Source organism: Oncorhynchus masou, chromosome 5 (genome assembly GCF_036934945.1).
Source record: "Oncorhynchus masou masou isolate Uvic2021 chromosome 5, UVic_Omas_1.1, whole genome shotgun sequence".
Classification (NCBI taxonomy): domain Eukaryota; kingdom Metazoa; phylum Chordata; class Actinopteri; order Salmoniformes; family Salmonidae; genus Oncorhynchus; species Oncorhynchus masou.
The window spans coordinates 42,310,249-42,336,072 of NC_088216.1; the positions used below are offsets into that span (position 1 = coordinate 42,310,249).

The window sequence follows — 25,824 nt, forward strand, 5'->3', positions numbered from 1 at the left end:
TTTTGTTTATTGTTTTTGTATAGTGTTTCAGTGTTCAGTGTTCTTTATTAAAATTAATGATGAACACATACCACGCCACATTTTGGTCCTCCGATCCTTCTCGCCTCTACTCTTCAGATGAAGAGGAGGACGACCGTGACACTGGTAGCATTCTGGACCATTGCTACTCTAATTTCCGCAATGCATACAAAGTCCTCCCCCGCCCTCCCTTCAGCAAATCTGACCATGACTCCATTTTGTTGCTCCCAGCCTATAGACAGAAACTCAAACAGGAAACACCCGTGCTCAGGTCTATCCAATGCTGGTCTGACCAATCGCATTCCACGCTTCAAGATTGCTTTGATCACGTGGACATGTTCCGGGTAGCCTCAGCCTACAACATTGACGTATATGCTGACTCAGTGAGCGAGTTTATTAGCAAGTGCATTGGTGATATTGTACCCACTGTGACTATTAAAACCTTCCCTTACCAGAAACCGTGGATTGATGGCAGCATTTGTGCAAAACTGAAAGCGCGAACCACCGCTTTTAATCATGGCAAGGCGACTGGAAACATGACCGAATACAAACAGTGTAGCTATTCCCTCCACAAGGCAATCAAACAAGCAAAGCGTAAGTATAGAGACAAAGTAGAGTTGCAAATCAACGACACAAACACGAGACATATGTGGCAGGGTCTACAGTCAATCACGGATTGCAAATAGAAAACCAGGTGGTGAAGGTAGGAAACATCATCACCACCCAGCTGATCCTCAACAATGGGGGGTCCCACAAGGGTGCATTCTCAGCCCCTTCCTGTACTCCCTGTTCACCCATGACTGCGTGGCCATGCACACCTCCAACTCAATCATCAAGTTTGCAGACGACACTACAGTGGTAGTCTTGATTACCAACAACGACGAGACGGCCAACAGGGAGGTGGTGAGAGCCCTCGGAGTATGGTGTCAGGAAAACAACCTCTCACGCAATGTCAACAAAACAAAGGAGATGATCATGGACTTCAGGAATCAGTAGAGCAAACACCCCCCTATCCCCATTGACAGTATAGTACTAGAGAAGGTGGAAGTTTTAAGTTCCTCAGGATACACATCATGGACAAACTAAAATGGTCCATCCACACAGACAGCATGGTGAAGAAGGTGCAATAGCGCCTCTTCAACCTCAGGAGGCTGAAGAAATTTGGCTTGTCACCAAAAACACTTAAACTTTTACAGATGCACAATCGAGAGCATCCTGTCGGGCTATATCACCACCTGGTACGGCAACTGCTCCGCCCACAACCGCAAGGCTCTCCAGAGAGTAGTGCGGTCTACACAATGCATCACCGGGGGCATACTACCTGCCCTCTAGGACACCTATAGCACCCGATGTCACAGGAAGGCCAAAAAGATCATCAAGGACAACAACCACCCGAGCCACTGCATGTTCACCCCGCTATCATCCAGAAGGCGAGGTCAGTACAGGTGCATCAAAGCTGGGACCAAGAGACCAAAAAAAAAGCTTCTATCTCAAAGCCATCAGACTGTTAAACAGCCACCACTAACATTGAGTGGCTGCTGCCAACATACAGACACAAATCTCTGGCCACTTTAATAAATGTAATAAACTGATTTAATAAAAGGTATCACTAGTCAATTTAAATAATGCCACTTTAATAATGTCTACATATCCTACATTACTCATCTCATTTGTATTTACTGTATTCTATACCATCTACTGCATCTTGTCTATGCCACACGGTTGTCGCTCATCCATATATTTATATGCACATATTCTTATTCCTCCCTTTACATTTGTGTGTATAATGTAATCATTGTGAATTTGTTAGATTACTTGTTAGATATTACTGCACTGTCGGAACTAGAAGCACAAGCATTGCTACACTCGCAATAACATCTACTAATCATGTGTGTGTGACCAATAAAATTTGATTTGAAATATTTGGCATGGGTCCTCAGATTCTCAAAGGTTTCTACAGCTCCACCATCGAGAGCATCCTGACTGGTTGCATCACTTCCTGGTATTGCGACTGCTTGGCCTCCGACCGTAAGGCACTACAGAGGGTTGTGTGTACAGCCCAGTACATCACTGGGGCCAACCTTTCTGTCATCCAGAATCTCTATACCAGGCGGTGTCAGAGGAAGGGCCCTAAAAATTGTCAAAAACTCCAGCCACCCTAGTCATAGACTGTTCTCTCTGCTACTGCACAGCATACAGTACCAGAGCGCCAAGTCTATGTCCAAGAGACTTCTATACAGCTTCTAACCCCAAGTCATAAGACTCCTGAACATCTAATCAAATGGCTACCCAGACTATTTGCATTGTCCCGCCCCCTTTTTATACTGCTGCTACTATATGTTTGTTATCTTTGCATAGTCACTTCAATAACTCTACCTACATATACATATTACTTCAATTATCCCGACAAACTGGTGCCCCCGCACATTGACTCTGTACCAGTACCCCCTGTATATAGCCCCACTATTGTTATTTTACTGCTGCTCTTTAATTATTAGTAAAAAAAAAAAATGTTAAGATATTGGCATTTATTTTTTAATGTATTTTTTCTTCACACCTTGTTGTTTAAGGACTTGTAAGCATTTACCTGTTGTATTCAGCACATTTGACACATTTTTATTTGATTTGAAATCAAAGATATTCAGTGCCTGTCCGACAATGCAAATAGTCTGAGCAGCCATATGATTAGATGTTCAGGAGTCTTATAGCTTGGGGGTAGAAGATGTTGAATAAACACCAAGAGGTCAACTAAAATGTTTCAGCATTCTATACATCATTTTGTAAACAAATACAGGCCATCACCTGGTGTACGGCCCAGTATGCAAAATTAGAGTACATTGATGCTCTTTTCACACTCAGGTTGTACAATGTATTTGACACAATGAGATGCATCTGATATTTGTCTGCACAAACATGTTTATGCAACTGTTATGTATTGTCAGTTAGAAAAACAATCTGTTAAAGTATCGAAAGAAGGCAACATCATAAGGAAGAAATACTTTTTTTCCCCACACACGACTGTATACAAAGGTGTTTAGCAGACAACTTTCCTCTGCTCACTGATTGGACATTGCATAGTCAGTTACGTGAAAAATGATTGATTTCTATCTCGTACTATGCAATGCAACTGAGATTCAGGCAATTTTTGGGGGTTGACATACAAATCAACTCAGAAAGAACTTTGTTGCGAGTAACTGAAACTGCATCCAGATCATTTCGTTTGACGTCAGTTTAAGGGCTCCTTCAATGTAGCCTTGAGTTGCTCCATGGAATGAAACATGACACTTAAATTTGAGGAAAGTCTCTCTATTCCTGCTTTAATTACTTTGATATTTATACTGCTGTAAAATGTATAAGTTTCAGCAAAATTAGGTCGTAGTCATAGATTTATTACTGGTATGTCTTATAAGAGTGGGCTTTGCTTATACCTTATAATCCTGTGCAGCTTCATCTATGGGACAGAACTTGTGGTTTGCATGTTTTTTGTTGTTGTTTGACAACTCACAGGCTGTTTATCATTTGGACAGTACAGTTTGAGTTTTACTCTGTGCAGAATACAGAGCACCCCAGACCTGCTGAAGCTCTCTGACTTCTCCCGTGAGAAAGCCTCACAGTTTCTTTAAAATCAGATTACAAGGAGGTTGTCCTGTTGAGGATCTTCTAGAAATGGGAATGTCCAGAATTCATTGAGACAGGCTTTACATAAGCTATGGCTACCCGACAGGTGGTCAGGATCCCTTAAGATGTTACAGCACACAGGACAGGATAAATCCTTTTCTTGGAGAGAAACAATCCTAGTCACAATCCTCTGTAATGGCCTCTGAAGGGAGGAGAAATGCCTAACATTAGGCTACTTCACGTTTGTTTAGTCAGACTTGCTTTCAAATTTCAGTATTGATGCCATTTCCTCCTACTCTTCGGGGGTTGATTTCTTGTAGTCGTTGAAGTACGTTTGAGTCCTGTATCGTATTCTATGTCGAACATAGATAGCAGGTAAATTACACCTGTAGCTGAGACAAGATGAATGTTAGTGTGAGCCGGGGGACTTTGTCCTGGAAAGTTGTCTCGAGTTCACATGAGTCAGTCACATGAATTGTTAAGAATTTTATGTCTTGATGATGACTTATCACTGGCCAGAACCCTCCCCAAACTCTCTCTCACGCACACACACACACACATAAAGCACATACACATATTATGAGATTTTCCAGTCAGAACATACTTTTCTGTCAATGGGAAAGGATGCAATTAACAAGTCTTTGTTTGGAATGTTCACAAGGCCCAACAAGTATTTTTATTCACAATTCCCAGCTTTAACAAATCCATAAATACTGCCCATATAAAACATAAGTAGTTTGTAGGCCTAATTAGACCCAAAGATGTATTATTTACTGAATATTCCTCTGGTTGAACATTATATTACTGGTGACCCAGGCCTAACCCTGGGCCGTAACTCTCTAGCCCCCTCTACAGACTATTTACAATTTAAGCCGCAATATTATAGCCAGGGCTAAGAAAGCAATGCCATCATGTACATGCAGTAAAACCACACTTACAGCAGAGCTAGCTAGCTAAGCTAATGGGACGAAAAGGACGGCGATTAGAACGTTTTGCCTGCTATAGTATGTCATGCAGAATCCGATATTCGTCTTCTACATTTAGGGACCTGCTTGTGGGATTGCATTTTTTGGTTACATTTAGCTAACAGCCAGCATAAATATGCTAGCGTTAGCTGGCTAGCTAATAGCTAGCTAGTGACTTTTGCTAGTTAGGACGAATATCAACACCCTCAGCTAGCTGTTGAAAGCAGAAGCGAAAACGACAAATACATGCCTATTATCGGACTTATTATTTGTTCGCAAGCTACGTAGGAAAGCACTTCGGGAAAAGCTAGCTGCCATGCTTCTCTAATATTTGCAGTACGCTAGCTGTTCAACTAAGCTAGCTGATTAATTCGCTTGTTTGGTAGCAATGTCTTTCTTTTGCCTAGCATTTCGGCATGCATGTTTTTGCAATTTCACGTTTAATATGTCTGTTGGCAAAATTGCTACTGAATTACATTACCGATGCACGAGTAGCTATAACAGCATCCTGTAAAGAGTTTGACGGCACGTGCATGTACCGGATAAGAACCCAGGTTTTAGCTATTTCTCCTGCGAGTGGTCCTATGGTGTAATGGTTAGCACTCTGGACTTTGAATCCAGCGATCCGAGTTCAAATCTCGGTAGGACCTCGTCATTTTGATTGAAAATATCAGTTACACAAATATTATGGACAGTGAAATTATTGGTAGTTATCTCAGATGTGGATTTGTTGTCTCCTGTCAAAAGGTAAAATACAACAGTTGGTGGGTCTTCTGTACTAGGGCCCCCCAAGTTTTCTAAGCAAAAAAATAGAATAAAAACTACTTTTTTAAATAATGTGTATCTTCATTGTTGGACATAATAGACTGTAAAACAGGCAATCTGCTCCAATTGATTTTATTTTAATAAATCTTCTAAAGTATTCCCAAACATAATAGACGTGATCGTATACAAACGTAAGCAAAGTTTGAAAATATGTTTTAGTCAAGCATATTTTGGGCTTGCGGTCAAATTTGCAGTCTCCAAATTATTTGTTATTATGTTCCAGCCCCCGTCCATCCCCCCAAGAAAAAAATAGGCCCGCAGCTGAATCTAGTTGATGATCCCTGCCATAGATACAGTGCCTTCAGAAAGTATTCATACCCCTTGATTTATTCCACATTTTGTGTTACAGCCTGGATTAAATTTATATTTTTTCCTCACCCATCAACACACAATACCCCATAATGATTAAAGTAAAAAAGCATGTTTTAAGAAATCTTAAATACAGAAATATCTTTTTACGTAGGTATTCACACCCCAAGTCAATACATGTTAGAATCATCTTTGGCAGCAATTACGGCTGAGTTTCTGGGTAAGTCTAAGAAATCTGCACATCTGGATTGTACAATATTTGTACATTATAATTTTTAAAATTCTAATAAGCCATTTTCAAGTCTTGCCATAGATGTTCAGGCTGATTTAAGTCAAAACTGTAACTAGGCCACTCTGGTACATTTAATGTCACCTGAGTAAGCAATTCCAGTGTATTTGGCCTCATTTTTAAGTTATTGTCCTGCTGAAATGTGAATTTGTAACCGTGTCTGTTGGAAAGCAGACAACTACGTTTTCCTCTAGGATCTTGTCTGTGCTTAGCTCTATTCCATAGTTTTCGTAATCCTTAAAAACTCCCTAGTCCTTCCCGATGACAAGCATACCCATAACATTGTGGCCACCACCATGCTTGAAAATATGAACAGTGGTACTCAGTTATGTGTCCCCCCAACATAACATATCGTATTTTGTCGTCCTAACGTAGTCTACACTGCTATCTGCCCAGCAGCTAGCTACGTCTACCGTCTACTAGCACTGTAGAAACTATTACACTCAACTGAACGACTCGATCAGTGTAGTGTTAGCTAGCTACATAGTTGATCTTGCTGTCTTCGTATCCAAGATAATTGTGTAGTTTAGAGTGTGTAGACTTAGAGTGATTATCTTAATTTACCGAGGTTAGCTAGCCAGCTATTTGTCGTCCTTAACGTAAGAGATACTGCTAGCTAGCTAGCCAACAGCTAGCCAACGTCTACCGAATTAACTTCAACAATCCGGTCAACATTCCGCTTCGCTCCACAGGTAGTATCACATTTTCATTTCACTTCATTACAGTACAACGGTTTGATTTGCTTGATCGTAGCTAGCTAGCTACATAGCCGTCTTTGTATCTAAGACAATTGTGTAGTCTAGAGCGATTTTCTAGGTTAGCTAGCCAGCTATTGTCGTTCTTTTAACGTACGTAACGTAATCAACACTGCTAGCTGGCCAGCTAGCCCCCGAATAGCAGCACTGTAGAAACTATTACACTCGACGGAACGACTTGATTAGTGTAGTGTCAACAACGCAGCCACTGCCAGCTAGCCTACTCCAGCAGTACTGTATCATTTCAATCATTTTAGTCAATAAGATTCTTGCTAAAGCTTAACTTTCTGAACATTCGAGACGTGTAGTCCACTTGTCATTCAATCTCCTTTGCATTAGCGTAGCCTCTTCTGTAGCCTGTCAACTATGTGTCTATCTATCCCTGTTCTCTCCTCTCTGCACAGACCATACAAACGCTCCACACCGCGTGGCCGCGGCCACCCTAATCTGGTGGTCCCAGCGCGCACGACCCACATGGAGTTCCAGGTCTCCGGTAGCCTCTGGAACTGCCGATCTGCGGCCAACAAGGCAGAGTTCATCTCAGCCTATGCCTCCCTCCAGTCCCTCGACTTCTTGGCACTGACGGAAACATGGATCACCACAGATAACACTGCTACTCCCACTGCTCTCTCTTCGTCCGCCCACGTGTTCTCGCACACCCCGAGAGCTTCTGTTCAGCGGGGTGGTGGCACCGGGATCCTCATCTCTCCCAAGTGGTCATTCTCTCTTTCTCCCCTTACCCATCTGTCTATCGCCTCCTTTGAATTCCATGCTGTCACAGTTACCAGCCCTTTCAAGCTTAACATCCTTATCATTTATCGCCCTCCAGGTTCCCTCGGAGAGTTCATCAATGAGCTTGATGCCTTGATAAGCTCCTTTCCTGAGGACGGCTCACCTCTCACAGTCCTGGGCGACTTTAACCTCCCCACGTCTACCTTTGACTCATTCCTCTCTGCCTCCTTCTTTCCACTCCTCTCCTCTTTTGACCTCACCCTCTCACCTTCCCCCCTACTCACAAGGCAGGCAATACGCCTCGACCTCATCTTTACTAGATGCTGTTCTTCCACTAACCTCATTGCAACTCCCCTCCAAGTCTCCGACCACTACCTTGTATCCTTTTCCCTCTCGCTCTCATCCAACACTTCCCACACTGCCCCTACTCGGATGGTATCGCGCCGTCCCAACCTTCGCTCTCTCTCCCCGCTACTCTCTCCTCTTCCATCCTATCATCTCTTCCCTCTGCTCAAACCTTCTCCAACCTATCTCCTGATTCTGCCTCCTCAACCCTCCTCTCTTCCCTTTCTGCATCCTTTGACTCTCTATGTCCCCTATCCTCCAGGCCGGCTCGGTCCTCCCCTCCCGCTCCGTGGCTCGACGACTCATTGCGAGCTCACAGAACAGTGCTCCGGGCAGCCGAGCGGAAATGGAGGAAAACTCGCCTCCCTGCGGACCTGGCATCCTTTCACTCCCTCCTCTCTACATTTTCCTCCTCTGTCTCTGCTGCTAAAGCCACTTTCTACCACTCTAAATTCCAAGCATCTGCCTCTAACCCTAGGAAGCTCTTTGCCACCTTCTCCTCCCTCCTGAATCCTCCTCCCCCTCCCCCTCCTCCCTCTCTGCAGATGACTTCGTCAACCATTTTGAAAAGAAGGTCGACGACATCCGATCCTCGTTTGCTAAGTCAAACGACACCGCTGGTTCTGCTCACACTGCCCTACCCTGTGCTCTGACCTCTTTCTCCCCTCTCTCTCCAGATGAAATCTCGCTTCTTGCAACCTGCCCGCTTGACCCTATCCCCTCCTCTCTTCTCCAGACCATTTCCGGAGACCTTCTCCCTTACCTCACCTCGCTCATCAACTCATCCCTGACCGCTGGCTACGTCCCTTCCGTCTTCAAGAGAGCGAGAGTTGCACCCCTTCTGAAAAAACCTACACTTCCGATGTCAACAACTACAGACCAGTATCCCTTCTTTCTTTTCTCTCCAAAACTCTTGAACGTGCCGTCCTTGGCCAGCTCTCCCGCTATCTCTCTCAGAATGACCTTCTTGATCCAAATTAGTCAGGTTTCAAGACTAGTCATTCAACTGAGACTGCTCTTCTCTGTATCACGGAGGCGCTCCGCACTGCTAAAGCTAACTCTCTCTCCTCTGCTCTCATCCTTCTAGACCTATCGGCTGCCTTCGATACTGTGAACCATCAGATCCTCCTCTCCACCCTCTCCGAGTTGGGCATCTCCGGCGCGGCCCACGCTTGGATTGCGTCCTACCTGACAGGTCGCTCCTACCAGGTGGCGTGGCGAGAATCTGTCTCCTCGCCACGCGCTCTCACCACTGGTGTCCCCCAGGGCTCTGTTCTAGGCCCTCTCCTATTCTCGCTATACACCAAGTCACTTGGCTCTGTCATAACCTCACATGGTCTCTCCTATCATTGCTATGCAGACGACACACAATTAATCTTCTCCTTTCCCCCTTCTGATGACCAGGTGGCGAATCGCATCTCTGCATGTCTGGCAGACATATCAGTGTGGATGACGGATCACCACCTCAAGCTGAACCTCGGCAAGACGGAGCTGCTCTTCCTCCCGGGGAAGGACTGCACGTTCCATGATCTCGCCATCACGGTTGACAACTCCATTGTGCCCTCCTCCCAGAGCGCTAAGAACCTTGGCGTGATCCTGGACAACACCCTGTCGTTCTCAACTAACATCATGGCGGTGGCCCGTTCCTGTAGGTTCATGCTCTACAACATCCGCAGAGTACGACCCTGCCTCACACAGGAAGCGGCGCAGGTCCTAATCCAGGCACTTGTCATCTCCCGTCTGGATTACTGCAACTCGCTGTTGGCTGGGCTCCCTGCCTGTGCCATTAAACCCCTACAACTCATCCAGAACGCCGCAGCCCGTCTGGTGTTCAACCTTCCCAAGTTCTCTCACGTCACCCCGCTCCTCCGCTCTCTCCACTGGCTTCCAGTTGAAGCTCGCATCCGCTACAAGACCATGGTGCTTGCCTACGGAGCTGTGAGGGGAACGGCACCGCAGTACCTCCAGGCTCTGATCAGGCCCTACACCCAAACAAGGGCACTGCGTTCATCCACCTCTGGCCTGCTCGCCTCCCTACCACTGAGGAAGTACAGTTCCCGCTCAGCCCAGTCAAAACTGTTCGCTGCTCTGGCCCCCCAATGGTGGAACAAACTCCCTCACGACGCCAGGACAGCGGAGTCAATCACCACCTTCCGGAGACACCTGAAACCCCACCTCTTCAAGGAATACCTAGGATAGGATAAAGTAATCCTTCTCACCCCCCCTTAAATGATTTAGATGCACTATTGTAAAGTGGCTGTTCCACTGGATGTCAGAAGGTGAATTCACCAATTTGTAAGTCGCTCTGGATAAGAGCGTCTGCTAAATGACTTAAATGTAAATAACTCTTTGTATTCAGGACAAAGTTCATTGCTTTGGCACATTTTTTTCCCAGTTTTACTTTAGTGCCTTATTGCAAACAGGATGCATGTGTTGGAATATTTGTTATTCTGTACAGGCTTCCTTTTCACTGTCATTTAGGTTAGTATTGTGGAGTAAATACAATGTTGTTGATCCATCCTGTTTTTTCCTATCACAGCCATTAATCTTTGTAAATGTTTTAAAATCACCTTTGGCCTCATGGTGAATTCCCTGAGCGGTTTCCTTCCTCTCTGGCAATTGAGTGAAGACGCCTGTATCTTTGTTGGGACTGGATATATTGATACACCATCCAACTTTAAGAATCCGCTATCTGAGCAGCTTACCAATCGCTGCAGCTGTACACAGCCCATCTGTAAATAGCCCATACAACTAAATAACTTATCCCCAAATTGTTTGTTTTTTTACTTTTTTGCTCATTTGCACACCGGTATTTCTATTTGCACATCTATCACTCCAGTGTTAATTTGACAAATTGTAATTACTTCGCTACTATTGACCTATTCATTGCCTTACCACATTTGCATACACTGTATACATATTTTTCTATTGTGTTGTCGACTATACTTTTGTTTATCCCATGTGTAACTGTGTTTTTTGTCGCACTGCTTTGCTTTATGTTGGCCAGGTCACAGCTGTAAATGAGAACTTGTTCTCAACTGGCCTACCTGGTTAAATAAAGGTGAAATATATATATATTTTTTTAAATGTGACTTGTTGAGCAAATCTCTACTCTTGAAATTATTTAGGCTTTCCTTAACAAAGGGGTGAATACTTCATGACAAGACATTTTTGATTAATTCGTCAACATTTCTAAAAACATAATTCCACCTTGACATTATGGGGTATTGTGTGTAGGACAGCGACACAAAATCTCTATTTAATCCATTTGAAATTCAGGCTGTAATAAAATGTGGAAAAATTCAAAGGTTTGAATGCTTTCTGTAGGCACTGAAAATGGTTTACCACCACCAAACATAGCTCTAGTATGTTTTTATTGGTTCTGAAGGCCTATCAGTATTTAGGTGGATCTACTAAAATCCCTTGGAAATAAAACAACATTTCTGTGAGGTAATTGCAATTAAGGCAGACAGAACACATTTTTCCCCAACCCTTTATTTACTACATTTTCAGTTTAAAATATCAATGTTTTTCTTATACTGCTTTGTTATAAACTTTATCAGAGACTGAAAATATATCATAAACTCCATATGAAAAATACAAACAATAAATCATTAATCTAAATACTGCAACAATTGTCATGTAAAACACTCGATAACAAAACGGCACAAAAAAAGTATACAGGAATCAAACCTCAATAATAAAATATTCCTTTACAAAACAAAATATGAGTGCTTGGTTGTCTATGGCTTCAGCGTTATATTTGGCTATTACAGTATGTTTGGTTTAATACAAAGCAAATTGCAGGTCCAGGAAATTGGATCATAAAACATGTGGCCCAAGATAATATCTAGTTCAATCTATTCTGTCATGGTTTTCTTTTATCTTGCTGTAGGATGTTCAGCTACGACTCATCTTAAGTTACAGTTGACTGCAAGGTTCACTGGCAGGTTGATTTAGTTTACATACAGTATTAAATATACACTGCTCAAAAAAACAAAGGCAACATTTAAGAAACACAATGTAACTCCAAGTCAATCACACTTCTGTGAAATCAAACTGTCCAATTAGGAAGCAACACTGATTGACACTAAATTTCACATTCTGTTGTGCAAATGGAATAGACAACAGGTGGAAATTATAGGCAATTAGCAAGACACCCCCAATAAAGGAGTGGTTCTGCTGGTGGGGATCACAGACCACTTCTCAGTTCCTATGCTTCCTGGCTGATGTTTTGGTCACTTTTGAATGCTGGCGGTGCTTTGACTCTAGTGGTAGCATGAGACGGAGTCTACAACCTACACAAGTGGCTCAGGTAGTGCAGCTCATCCAGGATGGCACATCAATGCGAGATGTGGCAAGAAGGTTTGCTGTGTCCGTCAGCGTAGTGTCCAGAGCATGGAGGCACGACTAGGAGACAGGCCAGTACATCAGGAGCCGTGGAGGAGGCCGTAGGAGGGCAACAACCCAGCAGCAGGACCGCTACCTCCGCCTTTGTGCAAGGAGGAGCACTGCCAGAGCCCTGCAAAATTACCTCCAGCAGGCCACAAATGTGCATGTGTCTGCTCAAACGGTCAGAAACAGACTCCATGAGGGTCCAACGTCCACAGGTGGGGGTTGTGCTTACAGCCCAACACCGTGCAGAACGTTTGGCATTTGCCAGAGAACACCAAGATATGCAAATTCGCCACTGGCGCCCTGTGCTCTTCACAGATGAAAGCAGGTTCACACTGAGCACATGTGACAGACGTGACAGTCTGGAGACGCCATGGAGAACGTTCTGCTGCCTGCAACATCCTCCAGCATGACCGGTGTGGCGGTGGGTCAGTCATGGTGTGGGGTGGCATTTCTTTGGGGGGCCGCACAGCCCTCCATGTGCGTGCCAGAGGTAGCCTGACTGCCATTAGGTACCGGGATGAGATCCTCAGACCCCTTGTGAGACCATATGCTGGTGTGGTTGGCCCTGGGTTCCTTCTACTGCAAGACAATGCTAGACCTTATGTGGCTGGAGTGTGTCAGCAGTTCCTGCAAGAGTAAGCATTGATGCTATGGACTGGCCCGCCCGTTCACCAGACCTAAATCCAATTGAGCACATCTGGGACATCATGTCTCGCTCCATCCACCAACGCCACGTTGCACCACAGACTGTCCAGGAGTTGGCGGATGCTTTAGTCCAGGTCTGGGAGGAGATCCCTCAGGAGACCATCCGCCACCTCAGCAGGAGCATGCCCAGGCATTGTAGGGAGGTCATGCAGGCACATGGAGGCCACACACACTACTGAGCCTCATGACTTGTTTTAAGGACATTACATCAAAGTTGTGTGATTTTGTTGTCAGCACATTCAACTATGTAAAGAAAAAAGTATTTAATAAGAATATTTTATTCATTCAGGTCTAGGATGTGTTATGTTAGTGTTTATTTTTAAACACTTTTATTTTTTTGAGCAGTGTATTTAGATGTTTGAAAAATACATTTTAGGGGGGAAAATAAGAGTATTTTCTGATTCTTAATGCAAGGCCCATATCACTTTGGACATGGTGAGCAATGCTCACATTTATTAATCACTACATTGAAGTGCATAACGCACCATTGTTAAATAAATACAAACATAGTGTAGGAAAGTTCTTCTATGGTTTGGAAAATATTCTTTGGGATATGGTGTGTAAATTTAAACTTGTAATTTAAAAACATCAGAGTTCATCATATCAATATAGCATTTAATCATCTCTTCAAATAGCTCTCTTCATATTCCTCTCCATGGGATCACTTGCTTTTCCTCTCTTTGGCATGCCAGCCCAATGTAACCACCTCAGTACTGGCATGATAGAAAAAACACATAATAAAGACCATGGTCATGTTCATTAGGGCACGCAAGGGAAAACATTTTAAAAAGGTTTCGTAACAGAAAATGAAAATGAGTAAGTCCAGGTTATCCTTTGTTTCAATACATAATGAACACAACCCAGGATATGTTGCCATTCCAGTTCAACTATAAACACAATAAAAATGACTCCGATTCCATTTCTGACATTCCATTACACTCACACATTTACTATAACCAACTTCTGTGCGGCTTTGTCCAACTCGTCAAAGAGGTTGACTATACAGAAATTGGGTAACATAATACTGACCAATAAAAAGTGATCTTCCAAATCTGCTTGTGTGCAAACTGGGTGGTCATTGACATTGTACAGGCTTTTTTATAAGGCTTGCCTATTTAAAATTACACATACTTCATAGTCATACAAACATGATTAAATGAAAGGTGATGGCAAACAGTAACTGAATGGACCCCCCAAAATAATATATATAAAGCTCACCCGGTAGAGGTGGTGTTAATCGACTCACTTAACTGTAGAGGACAAGCTTAACTCTGTATCACCTCAAAATATACTCTCTAACATACCGTCTTGATGGACATGATGCATGTCCAATCCTGTTCCTCTCCTGGACCAATGGACAGCTATCTTCAATCATGAACACACACAAACACACACCAATTTGCTGACCCATACCCACCACTTCGTACACACACTCACCAATTTGTGTACACAAACACATCGACAAATTTGCAGAAACACATACCCAACCATTATCGCCCACCAATTTACACACTGTGACCCACACACGGTTATCCCCTGTTGTGGCTCTTGCTCTGGGGGGCCCTAGCTCATCTGCGTTGCTGATGGGGCCCCAGCATGACCTTGTTGATAAAGTTGACGATGGCCACAGCTGGCTGCTCCGGGTCCATCTCAGCGAAAAGGTGACACACGTTCTCGGATGCGCTGCCCGTCCGCCTGGCCACAAAACCAAACACCCTACAGGAGAGGGGATGATGAGAGAGAAAGAGGGGGGTGATGAAAGGGGACCAGAAAAAGGATGGCGTAGGAGATTAGTTCAACAGACAAGTGAATCAAAGAGAACAGGTTTTCTGGTTGTTGTTTTAAGATCTATGATGGTAGCAGAGTTCCCTTTTTCAGTGCGCTCATTGTGTTCTTCTAATGAGAATCACAGATATGAGAAGAACCGTGGGGCATCACTTGACTTTAATTCACTTTAAATTATCTTTTTAGGATCATTCAATGTAAGGATCAATTTGATAAAAAGTAATATTTTCTAAAAGAGGATACTGTTTGATAAATTGCCATGCACACACACAATGCTATCCACACACACAGACAAGCAGAGAGACACACACATGCACTTACTTGCTTGACTTATCAAAATTAGTCCACCTGAAGCAGACAGACAGGCAGAGAGACAGGGACATAAAGACAAGGCTTAGATATTCACATGAATGCACGAGACAGATAGAGCTTCTCAAATACACAAAAAAGAGCAGTCATACAGTTACAGCTGTTGTACTTAACCGGAAAAAAATATACTATAGTTGCACATTGCACAAACAGGTTTATACTGTACCAGTATTGAGAAACATTAATATAAGTCCCTTCAAGCTGTAGCACTCATAATAGCTCAATACAGGGTTAATACTGTTATTAACCCTACAACATTTAGCCAGGGTTGGGATCAATTGGATTTGAAATAACAATGAACGAAATGAATTGACCCCAACCCTAAACTACATTGCAATATAGGTTTACCAAATGAAGCAGTGTTTAGAAATGACAAAACACAAGGTCAACTTCGCTACATAGCTAAAGACCCTTATGGTCTGTATTTGCTCAAACACATAATTTGTTACTGTTCATATAGAAGCACGATCTATGTAACAGTGGTTGCATATAGGCATAAAGCCAGTGTCAGAACCTATCGTTCCATGTGTTGTCTAAAGGTTACTCTAACGTTTGCCTGACGTTGGGCCCACCTCTGGTCCTGAGGCTCCACGCTGCTGAAGGTCACACTGTTGATGGGGTAGTGTCTCCTGAAAAATAGTCTGCATAGAGGAAAAGATAGGAAAGGTGGGTAAAAAGAGATGGGGGGGGGGGGGGACAGTCAGAGGATGATAGTGTGCATACCTAAACAAGAAGATAGCTTTACGGAGGTAAAGTTACATTAAAAATAAATATAACGAATTTGGTTAGTTATGAGAATAGGCGCCAGCAATGATAAACATAAGTTATTCTGTACACTCAAAGAAATTCCATGTGACAGAAATATATAATGTAAAAGTATTTTGACACTATGTTTAAAATCACTTTAAAATTGTTTTAAACTTTTAAAAAGTTGGATAAGATTTGAAACACAGGAATCAAGACATCTATCTACATACGATAGCCATAGGACCTGGAATGGTGTTGGATGGAATAGTGGTAGTTTTACAGGCTCAAGACTCTCCTATTAACGTGATCTGAATAACTGCAACGTCAGGGAAACTCAAGGGAGGGTGTGTGTGTGTGTGTGTTAATAACAAGCTGGTGCACGATCTCTAATCTGAAGGATGTCTTGAGGCTCTGCTCTCCTGAGTTAGAATAGCTCATGATAAGCTGTAGACCATGCTATTTACCAAGAGAGTTTTCATCTATATTTTTCGGAGACGTCTATTTAACACCACAAACCGATTCTGGCACTAAGACCACACTCAACGAGCTGTATAGTGCCATATGCAAACAAGAAAATACTCACGCAGAGGTGGTGCTCATACTCGCCGGTGATTTTAATGCAGGAAAAATGAAAAAATGTTTTATCTAGTTTCTACCAGCATGCCACCTGTGCAAAAAGAGGTGAAAAAACTCTAGACCACCTTCACTCCACACAAAGAGACACATACAAAGTTCTCCCTCACCCTCCATTGGACAAATCTGACAATAAATCTATCCGCCTGATTCCTGCTCACAAGCGAAAATTCAAACAGGAAGTAACAGTGACGTGCTCAATAAGGAAGTGGTCCGATGAAGCGGATGCTAAGCTACAGGACTGTTTTTCTAGCACAGAATGGAATATGTTCCAGGATTCATCTGATGGCATTGAGGTTTGAGTTGAGTTTACCACATCAGTCACCGGCTTCATTAATAAGTACATTCATGACGTTGTCCCCACAGTGACCATACGTACATATCCCAACTAGAAGCCATGGATTACAGGCAACATCCGCATTGAGCTAAAGGCTAGAGCTGCCGCTTTCAAGGAACAGGACACTAACACGGATGCTTATAAGAAATCCCGCTGTGCCTTGCGACGAACCATCAAACAGGCAAAGCGTCAATACAGGACCAAGATTGAATCCTACTACATCGGCTTTGACGCTCGTCGGATGTGGCAGGGCTAGCAAACTACCAGATTACAAAGGGAAACCCAGCCGTGAGCATTCCAGTGAAGGGAGCCTACAATACGAGCTAAATCCCTTCTATGCTCGTTTCCAGGCTAGCAACACTGAACCATGCATGAGAGCACCAGCTGTTACGGACGACTGCATGATCAGCCAATGTGAGTAAGTCCTTTAAACAGGTTAACATTTACAAGCCCGCAGACGGATTACCAGGACGCATACTCAGAGCATGCGCTGGCCAGCTGGCAAGTGTCTTCAACATTTTCAACCTCTCACTGACCCAGTCTAATACCTACATGTTTCAAGCAGACCACCATAGTCCCTGTGCCCAAGAATTCCAAAGTACCCTGTCTAAATGACTATCGTCCCATAGCACTCACATCTGTAGGCATGAAATGCTTTGAAAGGCTGGCCATGGCTCACATCAACACCATCCCAGACACTGGACCCACTCCAATTTGCATACCGCCCACAGTACCCTTTCCCACCTTGGACAAGAGGAACACCTACGTGATAATGCTGTTCACTGACTACAGTTCAGTGTTCAACACCAAAGTGCCCTCCAAACTCATCACTAAACTAAGGACACTTTCTTGCTACCACACGGAAAGTGATACTGATCCTGGGATCCTGAACAGCCTCTAACCCAAGTTATAAGATTGCTAAATAGTTAGTTAAATAGTTAACCAATAGCTACCTGGAATATCTGCATTGACCCTTTTTCACTAACTCTCGACTCATCACATAATCCACTGTTACTGTGGACACCCCATCAAATGAGTGGATTCGGCTATTTCAGCCACACCTGTTGCAATCGCCTTAGACAAACATTGGCAGTAGAATGGCCTTACTGAAGAGCTCAGTGACTCAATGTGGTACCGTAATAGGATGCCACCTTTCCAACAAGTTAGTTCGTCAAATTTCTGCCCTGCTAGAGCTGCTCTGGTCAACTGTAAGTGTTGTTGTTGTGAAGAGGAAACATCTAAGAGCAACAACAAGCTCACAGAACGGGATCACAGAGTGCTTAAGCGCGCAGGACGTAAAAATCGTCTGTCCTCAGTGGCAACACTCACTACCAAGTTCCAAACTACCTCTGGAAGCAACGTCAGCACAATAAACTGTTCGTTGGGAGCTTCATGTTATAGGTTTCTATGGCCAAGCAGCCGCACACAAGCCTAAGATCACCATGTGCAATTTCAAGTGTCGGCTGGAGTGGTGAAAAGAACTCTGCCATTGGACTCTGGAGCAGTGGACAAGTTCTCTCTGGAGTGATGAATGAAGCTTCACCCTCTGTCTGTCGGACGGGCAATCTGGGCTTGGCAGATGCCAGGAGAATGCTACCTGCCCCAAAGCATAGTGCCAACTGTAAAGTTTGGTCGAGGAGGAATAATGGTCTGGGGCTGTTTTTCATGGTTCGGTCTAGTTCCCTTAATTCTATTGAAGGGAAAACGCTACAGCATACAATGAAATTCTAGATGATTCTGTGCTTCCAACTTTGTGGCAACAGTTTGGGGAAGGCCCTTTCCTGTTTCAGCATGACAATGCCCCCATGCACAAAGCAAGGTCCATACAGAAATTGTTTGCCGAGATCGGTGTGGAAGACCTTGACTGGCCTGCAGAGCCCTGACCTCAACCCCAATATACACCTTTGGGATGAATTGGAACGCCGACTGTGAGCCAGGCCCAATTACCCAACATCGGTGCCTGACCTCACTAATGCTCTAGTGGCTGAATGGAAGCAAGCCCCCACAGCAATTCTCCATCTAGTGGAAAGCCTTCCCAGAAGAGTGGAGGCAGTTATGGCAGCAAAGAGGGGATCAACTCCATATTAATGCCCGTGATATTGTAATGAGATGTTTGAGAAGCCATGTACTACACACCTTCTCTGGCTGTCGGTCAGCGTGATACCCTGAGTGGACACTTTGAAGTGGACCACTGTGGCTGTGGGCCGAGGACTCTGGGTCAGAGTGCACCTGGTCGCCTTGGAGACAGCTTGAGGCCCGGTCAGTGACTCTGTCTCCACGGAGTTCAGGTAGAGTACGTTACAGGCTGGAGGGAGATGGGGATGGAGAGAGGGAGAGAGAAAGAGAGGGGGAGTGAGAGAGATGGAGGGAGGGAGAGAGAAAGAGAGAGAGGGAGGGAGATTAGGAATGATGGATTTCCATGGATTAACATGAGCAGTATTTAGAGATGGAATTAGGTCATGTCACACCTACACAAGGCAAATCTAACTTGAGAGGAGCTTGCCAAGCTTAATGCAATGATAGACAGTGAGTGTGGATTGACGTAAATGGGGTGGGTATATTTGCTAAATCATGCAAGCATTCCACACTGTTTTCCTATCTCTCTGTGGTGATTCAGGTACCTTGAGCCACCACTACTGGCGAAAGCCTGCATTGCAGCTGTATTTGACCCTTGAACTTTTAACTCTCTCACCTGCACCCTGTTTGAGGAGGTCTGCTGCAGTACTGGTGTTGCTGGCACTATGCATCTCCTGCAGCTCTCCAACCAGATCTGGAAAACAGTGATGTTAGGACAACATTTTCCCATGACTCACCTTAAAACCATGCAAACACTGTGTACATACATACACAACACAAACAAACACATAACACACTCCCAATACACACTTCACATGCACTTTCTGTAAATTGTATATTGTGTATTGCACACATATAGCTTATGCACTATTGATATACACATGTAGTATCTGCCCCATATTGTTAGATAAAAAGTGACTCCTTCGAAACGTATAGGGATTTACCTTTCTCTGGGATGCACAAGGCACATGGCAGGGAGATAGGAGTGATGGAGTGCTGGTACACTAAGGCAGATAAACTTCCTAAAACACATACGCATATCAGATCAGCACAGGTAGAGAAGACGAGGAAGGGAAGTTCCCATTTTCACCATATATCAAATCAAATTTGTCACATGCTCTGAATACAGCAGGTGTAGACCTTACCATGAAATGCATACTTACAAGCCCATATCCAACCATGCAGTTCAAGAAAGAGTTAAAAAAAATATTTACTAAATAAACTAAAGTAAATATAAAATAAAAAGTGACAATAAAATTGAGCCTATATACAGGGGGTCATTCTGCGGGGGTACAGGTTAGTCAAGTTATTTTGTACATTTAGGTAGGGGTAAAGTGACTATGCATAGATAATAAACAGCGAGTTGCAGCAGTGTAAAAACAAAGGGAGTGTCAACAAACGGGTGTCAATGTAAATGGACGGATGGCCATTTGATGAATTGTTCTGCAGTCTTATGGCTTGAGGGAAGGAGCTGTTAAAACTTCTTGACGTACCCATCCCATTAGCAGGATCATTTTCATCAACACCTGCTGAATTGCAGCGCACCAAATTCAAATTAAATTACTGAACATATTTAATTTTCATGAAATCACAAGTGCAATATAGCAAAACACAGCTTAGCTTGTTGTTAATCCACCTGGTGTGTCAGATTTCAATACAGCTTTTCGGCGAAAGCATAACAAGCGTTTTTGTAAAAACATCTCTCTCAGTAGACAAAATATTACAAACACCTAGCAGCCAAGTAGATTGGTCACGAAAGTCAGAAAAGCAATAGATTAAATCGCTTACCTTTGATGATCTTCGGATGTTTGCACTCACGAGACTCCCAGTCACACAATAAATGTTCCTTTTGTTCCATAAAGATGATTTTTATATCCAAAATATCTCCATTTGTTTGGCGAGTTATGTTCAGAAATCCACAGGCTCGAGCGGTCACGACATCGCAAACGAAAATTCCAAATAATATCCGTAATGTCCACAGAAACATGTCAAACGTTTTTTATAATCAATCCTCAGGTTGTTTTTAAAATATATAATAGATAATATATAAACCGGGACTGTGGCTTTTTCAATAGGAGAGGGAGAGAGAATGGCTGCCCCACCCAGGTATTCACTGACACTGTTATTTTTCTTGCTAATTTTTAAAAATAAAAGCCTGAAACTATGTCTAAAGACTGTTGACACCTTTTAGGAAGCAATAGGAAAAGGAATATGGTTGATATCCCTTTAAATGGAGGCAAGGCATCCAATGGAACAGAGAGCTTTCGGGAAATACAGCACTTCCTGGTTTGATTTTCCTCAGGTTTTCGCCTGCAATATCAGTTCTGTTATACTCACAGACAATATTTTGACAGTTTTGGAAACGTTAGAGTGTTTTCTATCCTAATCTGACAATTATATGCATATTCTAGTTTCTGGGCCTGAGAAGGCAGTTTCAAATGGGTATGTTTTTTTTTAGCCAAAAACGAAAATCCTGCCCCTACACAAGAAGTTTTTAAGGAGCCTTTTGGTCCTAGACTTGGTGCTCCGGTGCCGCTTGCCGTGCGGTAGCAGAGATTACAGTCTATAGCTCTGTTCAAATACCCATACTAACATACTGTATACTACATACTTAATGAGTATATACTACATACCATTAGTTCATTTTAGTATACTGTAAACGGAACAGTATCCTTTCAGTTGAGCGTACTAGCTTTTCGCCAGTCTCCCGGAAGTTGATGCTGTTGCTATGCAACCTCTTGCTAGCTAATTAGCATAACACATTACTAGTTAGACATTTTACGACTTTGGGTGTATTCTTAAATTCAATCTGGAGTGCCAGAGTGCGCTCGTTGTCAGATTGTCCGTTTGTAAATTCAGAGCGTACACTGGACGCTCGGGCCGAGGTGTAGGGTTGATTTGAGCGTTCTGACCTTACAACGGCAGTCAAGCACCCAAGCTAACATTGACTAGAGTGACCACTCTGACCATTTTACTTGCCTTAGCAGAGCTGGTTAGGCTGTTTTCATGTTATACAGAGCTTTGGTTTAATTACGCTATTTTGCCGACGTTAACTGTCACCAGCCATATCCAACCGGTGTTGGGTTCTCGTAAATTCATAAATCTGGCTCTGATACACTCAGACAAGAGTTCTCTGAAATCGGAGAAGATAGCCAAAGCGAATTTATAAAAGCACCCGAATGTCCATTGAGAACACACCACGACTACACAATTTAGCTAAACTAAGAATGAAGGGAATAATAAAGTCAATAAATGTTGGATTGTTAGATAGCATATAGTTTATATACTGGCAAGTTTGATTTTAAGTAGCCAATTTATGTTAGGTAACTAGCTAACATACCGCTACATACTGCTGTAATGACATGCTATGTGGTTCGTAAGGACAGCATAGCTAAAAAATTGTCAGCAAACATAACATTTGTCATAATGAGTTAAAGCAATGAATTTGTAAACACTATCGTTGGCTGCATTTTTACCGCTATTTTCTTAAAATCTGAAACGATGTGAAGCCACGCCCATTTCCTGAATAATTGCATTTTTTTGTGTGTATTTCACCTTTATTTAACCAGGTAGGCAAGTTAAATAAAGGTGAAAGTCTCATTTACAATTGCGACCTGGCGAAGATAAAGCAAAGCAGTTTGACACATACAACACAGAGTTACACAGAGTAAAACAAACATACAGTCAATAATACAGTAGAAAAATAAGTCTATATACAATGTGAGCAAATGAGGTGAGATTAGGGAGTAAAAGGCCATGGTGGTGAAGTAAATACAATATAGCAAGTAAAACACTGGAATGGTAGATTTGCAGTGGAAGAATGTGCAAAGTAGAGATGGAAATAATGGAGTGCAAAATGAGCAAAATAAATAAATACAGTAGTGGGAGAGGAAGTTGTTTGGGCTAAATTATAGATGGGCTATGTACAGGTGCAGTAATCTGTGAGCTGCTCTGACAGTTGGTGCTTAAAGCTTGTGAGGGAGATAAGTATTTCCAGTTTCAGAGATTTTTGTAGTTCGTTCCAGTCATTGGCAGCAGAGAACTGGAAGGAGAGGCGGCCAAAGGAAGAATTGGTTTTGGGGGTGACCAGAGAGATATACCTACTGGAGCGTGTGCTACAGGTGGGTGCTGCTATGGTGACCAGCGAGCTGAGATAAGGGGGGACTTTACCTAGCAGGGTCTTGTAGATGACCTGGAGCCAGTGGGTTTGGCAACGAGTATGAAGCGAGGGCCAGCAAACGAGAGCGCACAGGTCGCAGTGGTGGGTAGTATATGGGGCTTTGGTGACAAAACTGATTGCACTGTGATAGACTGCATTCAATTTATTGAGTAGGGTATTGGAGGCTATTTTGTAAATGACATCGCCGAAGTCGAGGATCGGTAGGATTGTCAGTTTTACAAGTGTATGTTTGGCAGCATGAGTGAAGGGTGTTTTTTTTTTTATGAAATATGAAACCAATTCTAGATTCAACTTTGGATTGGAGAGGTTTGATGTGAGTCTGTAAGGAGAGTTTACAGTCTAACCAGACACCTAGGTATTTGTATTTGCCCACATATTCTAAGTCAGAACCGTCCAGAGTTGTGATGTTGGACGGGCCGGCAGGTGCAGGCAGCGATCGGTTGAAGAGCCTGCATTCAAGAGAAATTGGAGGCCACGGAAGGAGAGTTGTATGGCATTGAAGCTCATCTGGAGGGTTGTTAACACAGTGTCCAAAGAAGGGACAGAAGTATACAGAATGGTGTCATCTGCGTAGAGGTGGACTCACCAGCAGCAAGAGTGGCATCATTGATGTATAAAGAGAAGAGAGTTGGTCCAAGAATTGAACCCTGTGGCACCCCCATAGAGACTGCCAGAGGTCCGGACAGCAGACCCTCTGATTTTACACACTGAACTCTTTCAGAGAAGTAGTTGGTGAACCAGACGAAGCAATCATTTGAGAAACTAAGGCTATCAGGTCTGCCGATGAGGATGTGGTGATTGACAGAGTCGAAAGCCTTGGCCAGGTCAATGAATACGGTTGCACAGTATTGTTTCTTATCGATGGCGGTTAAGATATCATTTAGGACCTTGAGCGTGGCTGAGACTAAGCACGCAACCCTGAGGGGTCCCGGTGTTGAGGATCAGCGTGGCAGATGTGTTGTTGCCTACCCATCAGGAAGTCCTGGATCCAATTGCAGAGGGAGGTGATTAGTCCCATGGTCCTTAGCTTAGTGATGAGCTTTGTGGGCACTATGATGTTGAACACAGAGCTTTAGTCAATGAATAGCATTCTCACATAGGTGTTCCTTTTGTCCAGGTGGGAAAGGGCAGTGTGGAGTGCAATTGAGATTGCATCATCTGTGGATCTGTTGGGGCGGCATGTGAATTGGAGTGGGTCTAGGGTTTCCTGGACTTCATGGCTACTGACGTGAGTGGTAGGCAGGTTACCTTGGGCACAGAGACTATGGTGGCCTGCTTGAAACATATAGGTATTACAGACTCGGTCAGGGAGAGGTTTAAAATGTCGGTGAAGACACTTGCCAGTTGGTCCACGCATGCTTTGAGTACACGTACCTGGTAATCTGTCTGGCCCCGCAGCTTTGTGAATGTCTACCTTTTTAAAGGTCTTGCTCACATCGACTACTGAGAGCATAATCAAGCAGTCGTCCGGAACAGCTGGTGCTCTCATGCATGCTTCAGCGTTGCTTGCCTCGAAGCGAGCATAAAAGGCATTTAGCTCGTCTGGTAGGCTCCCGTCACTGGGCAGCTCACGGCTGGTGTTCCCTTTGTAGTCTAATAGTTTGCAAGCCCTGCCACATCCAACGAGCGTCAGAGCCGGTGTAGTAGGATTCAATCTTAGTCCTGTATTGATACTTTGCCTTTGATGGTGTAGTGGTATTTCTTCTATAAGCGTCCAGATTAGTGTCCCAGCTCTAGCCTAAAGCTCGGAGCGGATGTTCCCTGTAATCCATGGCTTCTGGTTGGGATATGAACGTGGGGACAATGTCTTCGATGCACTTATTAATGAAGCCGGTGACTGAGGTGATATACTCCTCAATGCCATTGGATGAATCCCGGAACTTATTCCAGTCTTGGTTAGCAAAACAGTCCTGTAGCGTAGCATCTGCGTCATCTGACCACTTCCGTATTGAGTGAGTCACTAGTACTTCCCGCTTTAATTTTTGCTTGAAAGCAGGAATAGGGGTGGATAGAATTATGGTCAAATTTGCCAAATGGAGGGCGAGGGAGAGCTTTGTATGTGTCTCGGTGTGTGGAGTAAAGGTAGTCTTGAGGTTTTCCCCCTCTGGTTGCACGTGACATGCTGGTAGAAATTTGGTAAAACGGATTTAAGTTTGCCTGCATTAAAGTCCCCGGCCACTAGGAGCGCAGCTTCTGGATGAGCATTTTCTTGTTTGCTTATGGCCTTATACAACTCGTTGAGTGCGGTCTTAGTGCCAGCATCGGTTTGTGGTGGCAAATAGACGGCTACGAATAATATAGATGATAACTCTCTTGGTAGATGGTGTGGTCTACAGCTTATCATGAAGTACGCTACCTCAGGAGCGCAATACCGCAAGACCTCTTTTATTTTTAGAAATAGCGCACCAGCTATTATTTACAAATAGACACACACCCTGCCCCTCGTCTTACCAGACATAGCTTCTCTGTCCGGCCGATGCACAGAATACCCAGTCAGCTCTATTGTGTCGTCGTTCAGCCACGACTCTGTGAAACGTAGGATATTCTTAATCGTAGATTATCCATTTTATTTTCCAGTGATTGCGTGTTGGACAATAGTACTGATGGTAGTGGAAGTTTACTCACTCGCCTACGAATTCTCAGAAGGCAGCCCGACCTCCACCCCCCTTTTCTCCATTCTTCACGCAAATGACGGGGGTTTGGGCCTGGTCTCGAGAAAGCAGTATATCCTTTGCATC

At 43.6% G+C, this 25,824-nt stretch overlaps 1 protein-coding gene and 1 non-coding gene across 2 annotated transcripts in view; one reads left to right on the forward strand and one right to left on the reverse strand.

The window, feature by feature from the left end:
* The first annotated feature begins 5,179 nt into the window (after nucleotides 1-5,179).
* Nucleotides 5,180-5,251, forward strand: trnaq-uug (transfer RNA glutamine (anticodon UUG)). Its single transcript has one exon. It is a non-coding gene; the product is annotated as a tRNA-Gln (tRNA).
* Nucleotides 5,252-11,346: 6,095 nt separating this feature from the next.
* The window catches only part of LOC135539610 (tensin-2-like), an 80,540-nt gene continuing 66,062 nt past the window's right edge, over nucleotides 11,347-25,824 (reverse strand). The window contains exons 21-26 of the mRNA XM_064965590.1: nucleotides 19,851-19,928; nucleotides 19,523-19,600; nucleotides 18,967-19,135; nucleotides 15,686-15,754; nucleotides 15,066-15,092; nucleotides 11,347-14,675 (exon numbers count right to left, since the gene is read on the reverse strand). Of these exons, the coding sequence (XP_064821662.1) occupies nucleotides 14,528-14,675; nucleotides 15,066-15,092; nucleotides 15,686-15,754; nucleotides 18,967-19,135; nucleotides 19,523-19,600; nucleotides 19,851-19,928 (569 nt within the window). The 3' untranslated portion in view covers nucleotides 11,347-14,527. The remainder of the gene's footprint in view (nucleotides 14,676-15,065; nucleotides 15,093-15,685; nucleotides 15,755-18,966; nucleotides 19,136-19,522; nucleotides 19,601-19,850; nucleotides 19,929-25,824) is intronic.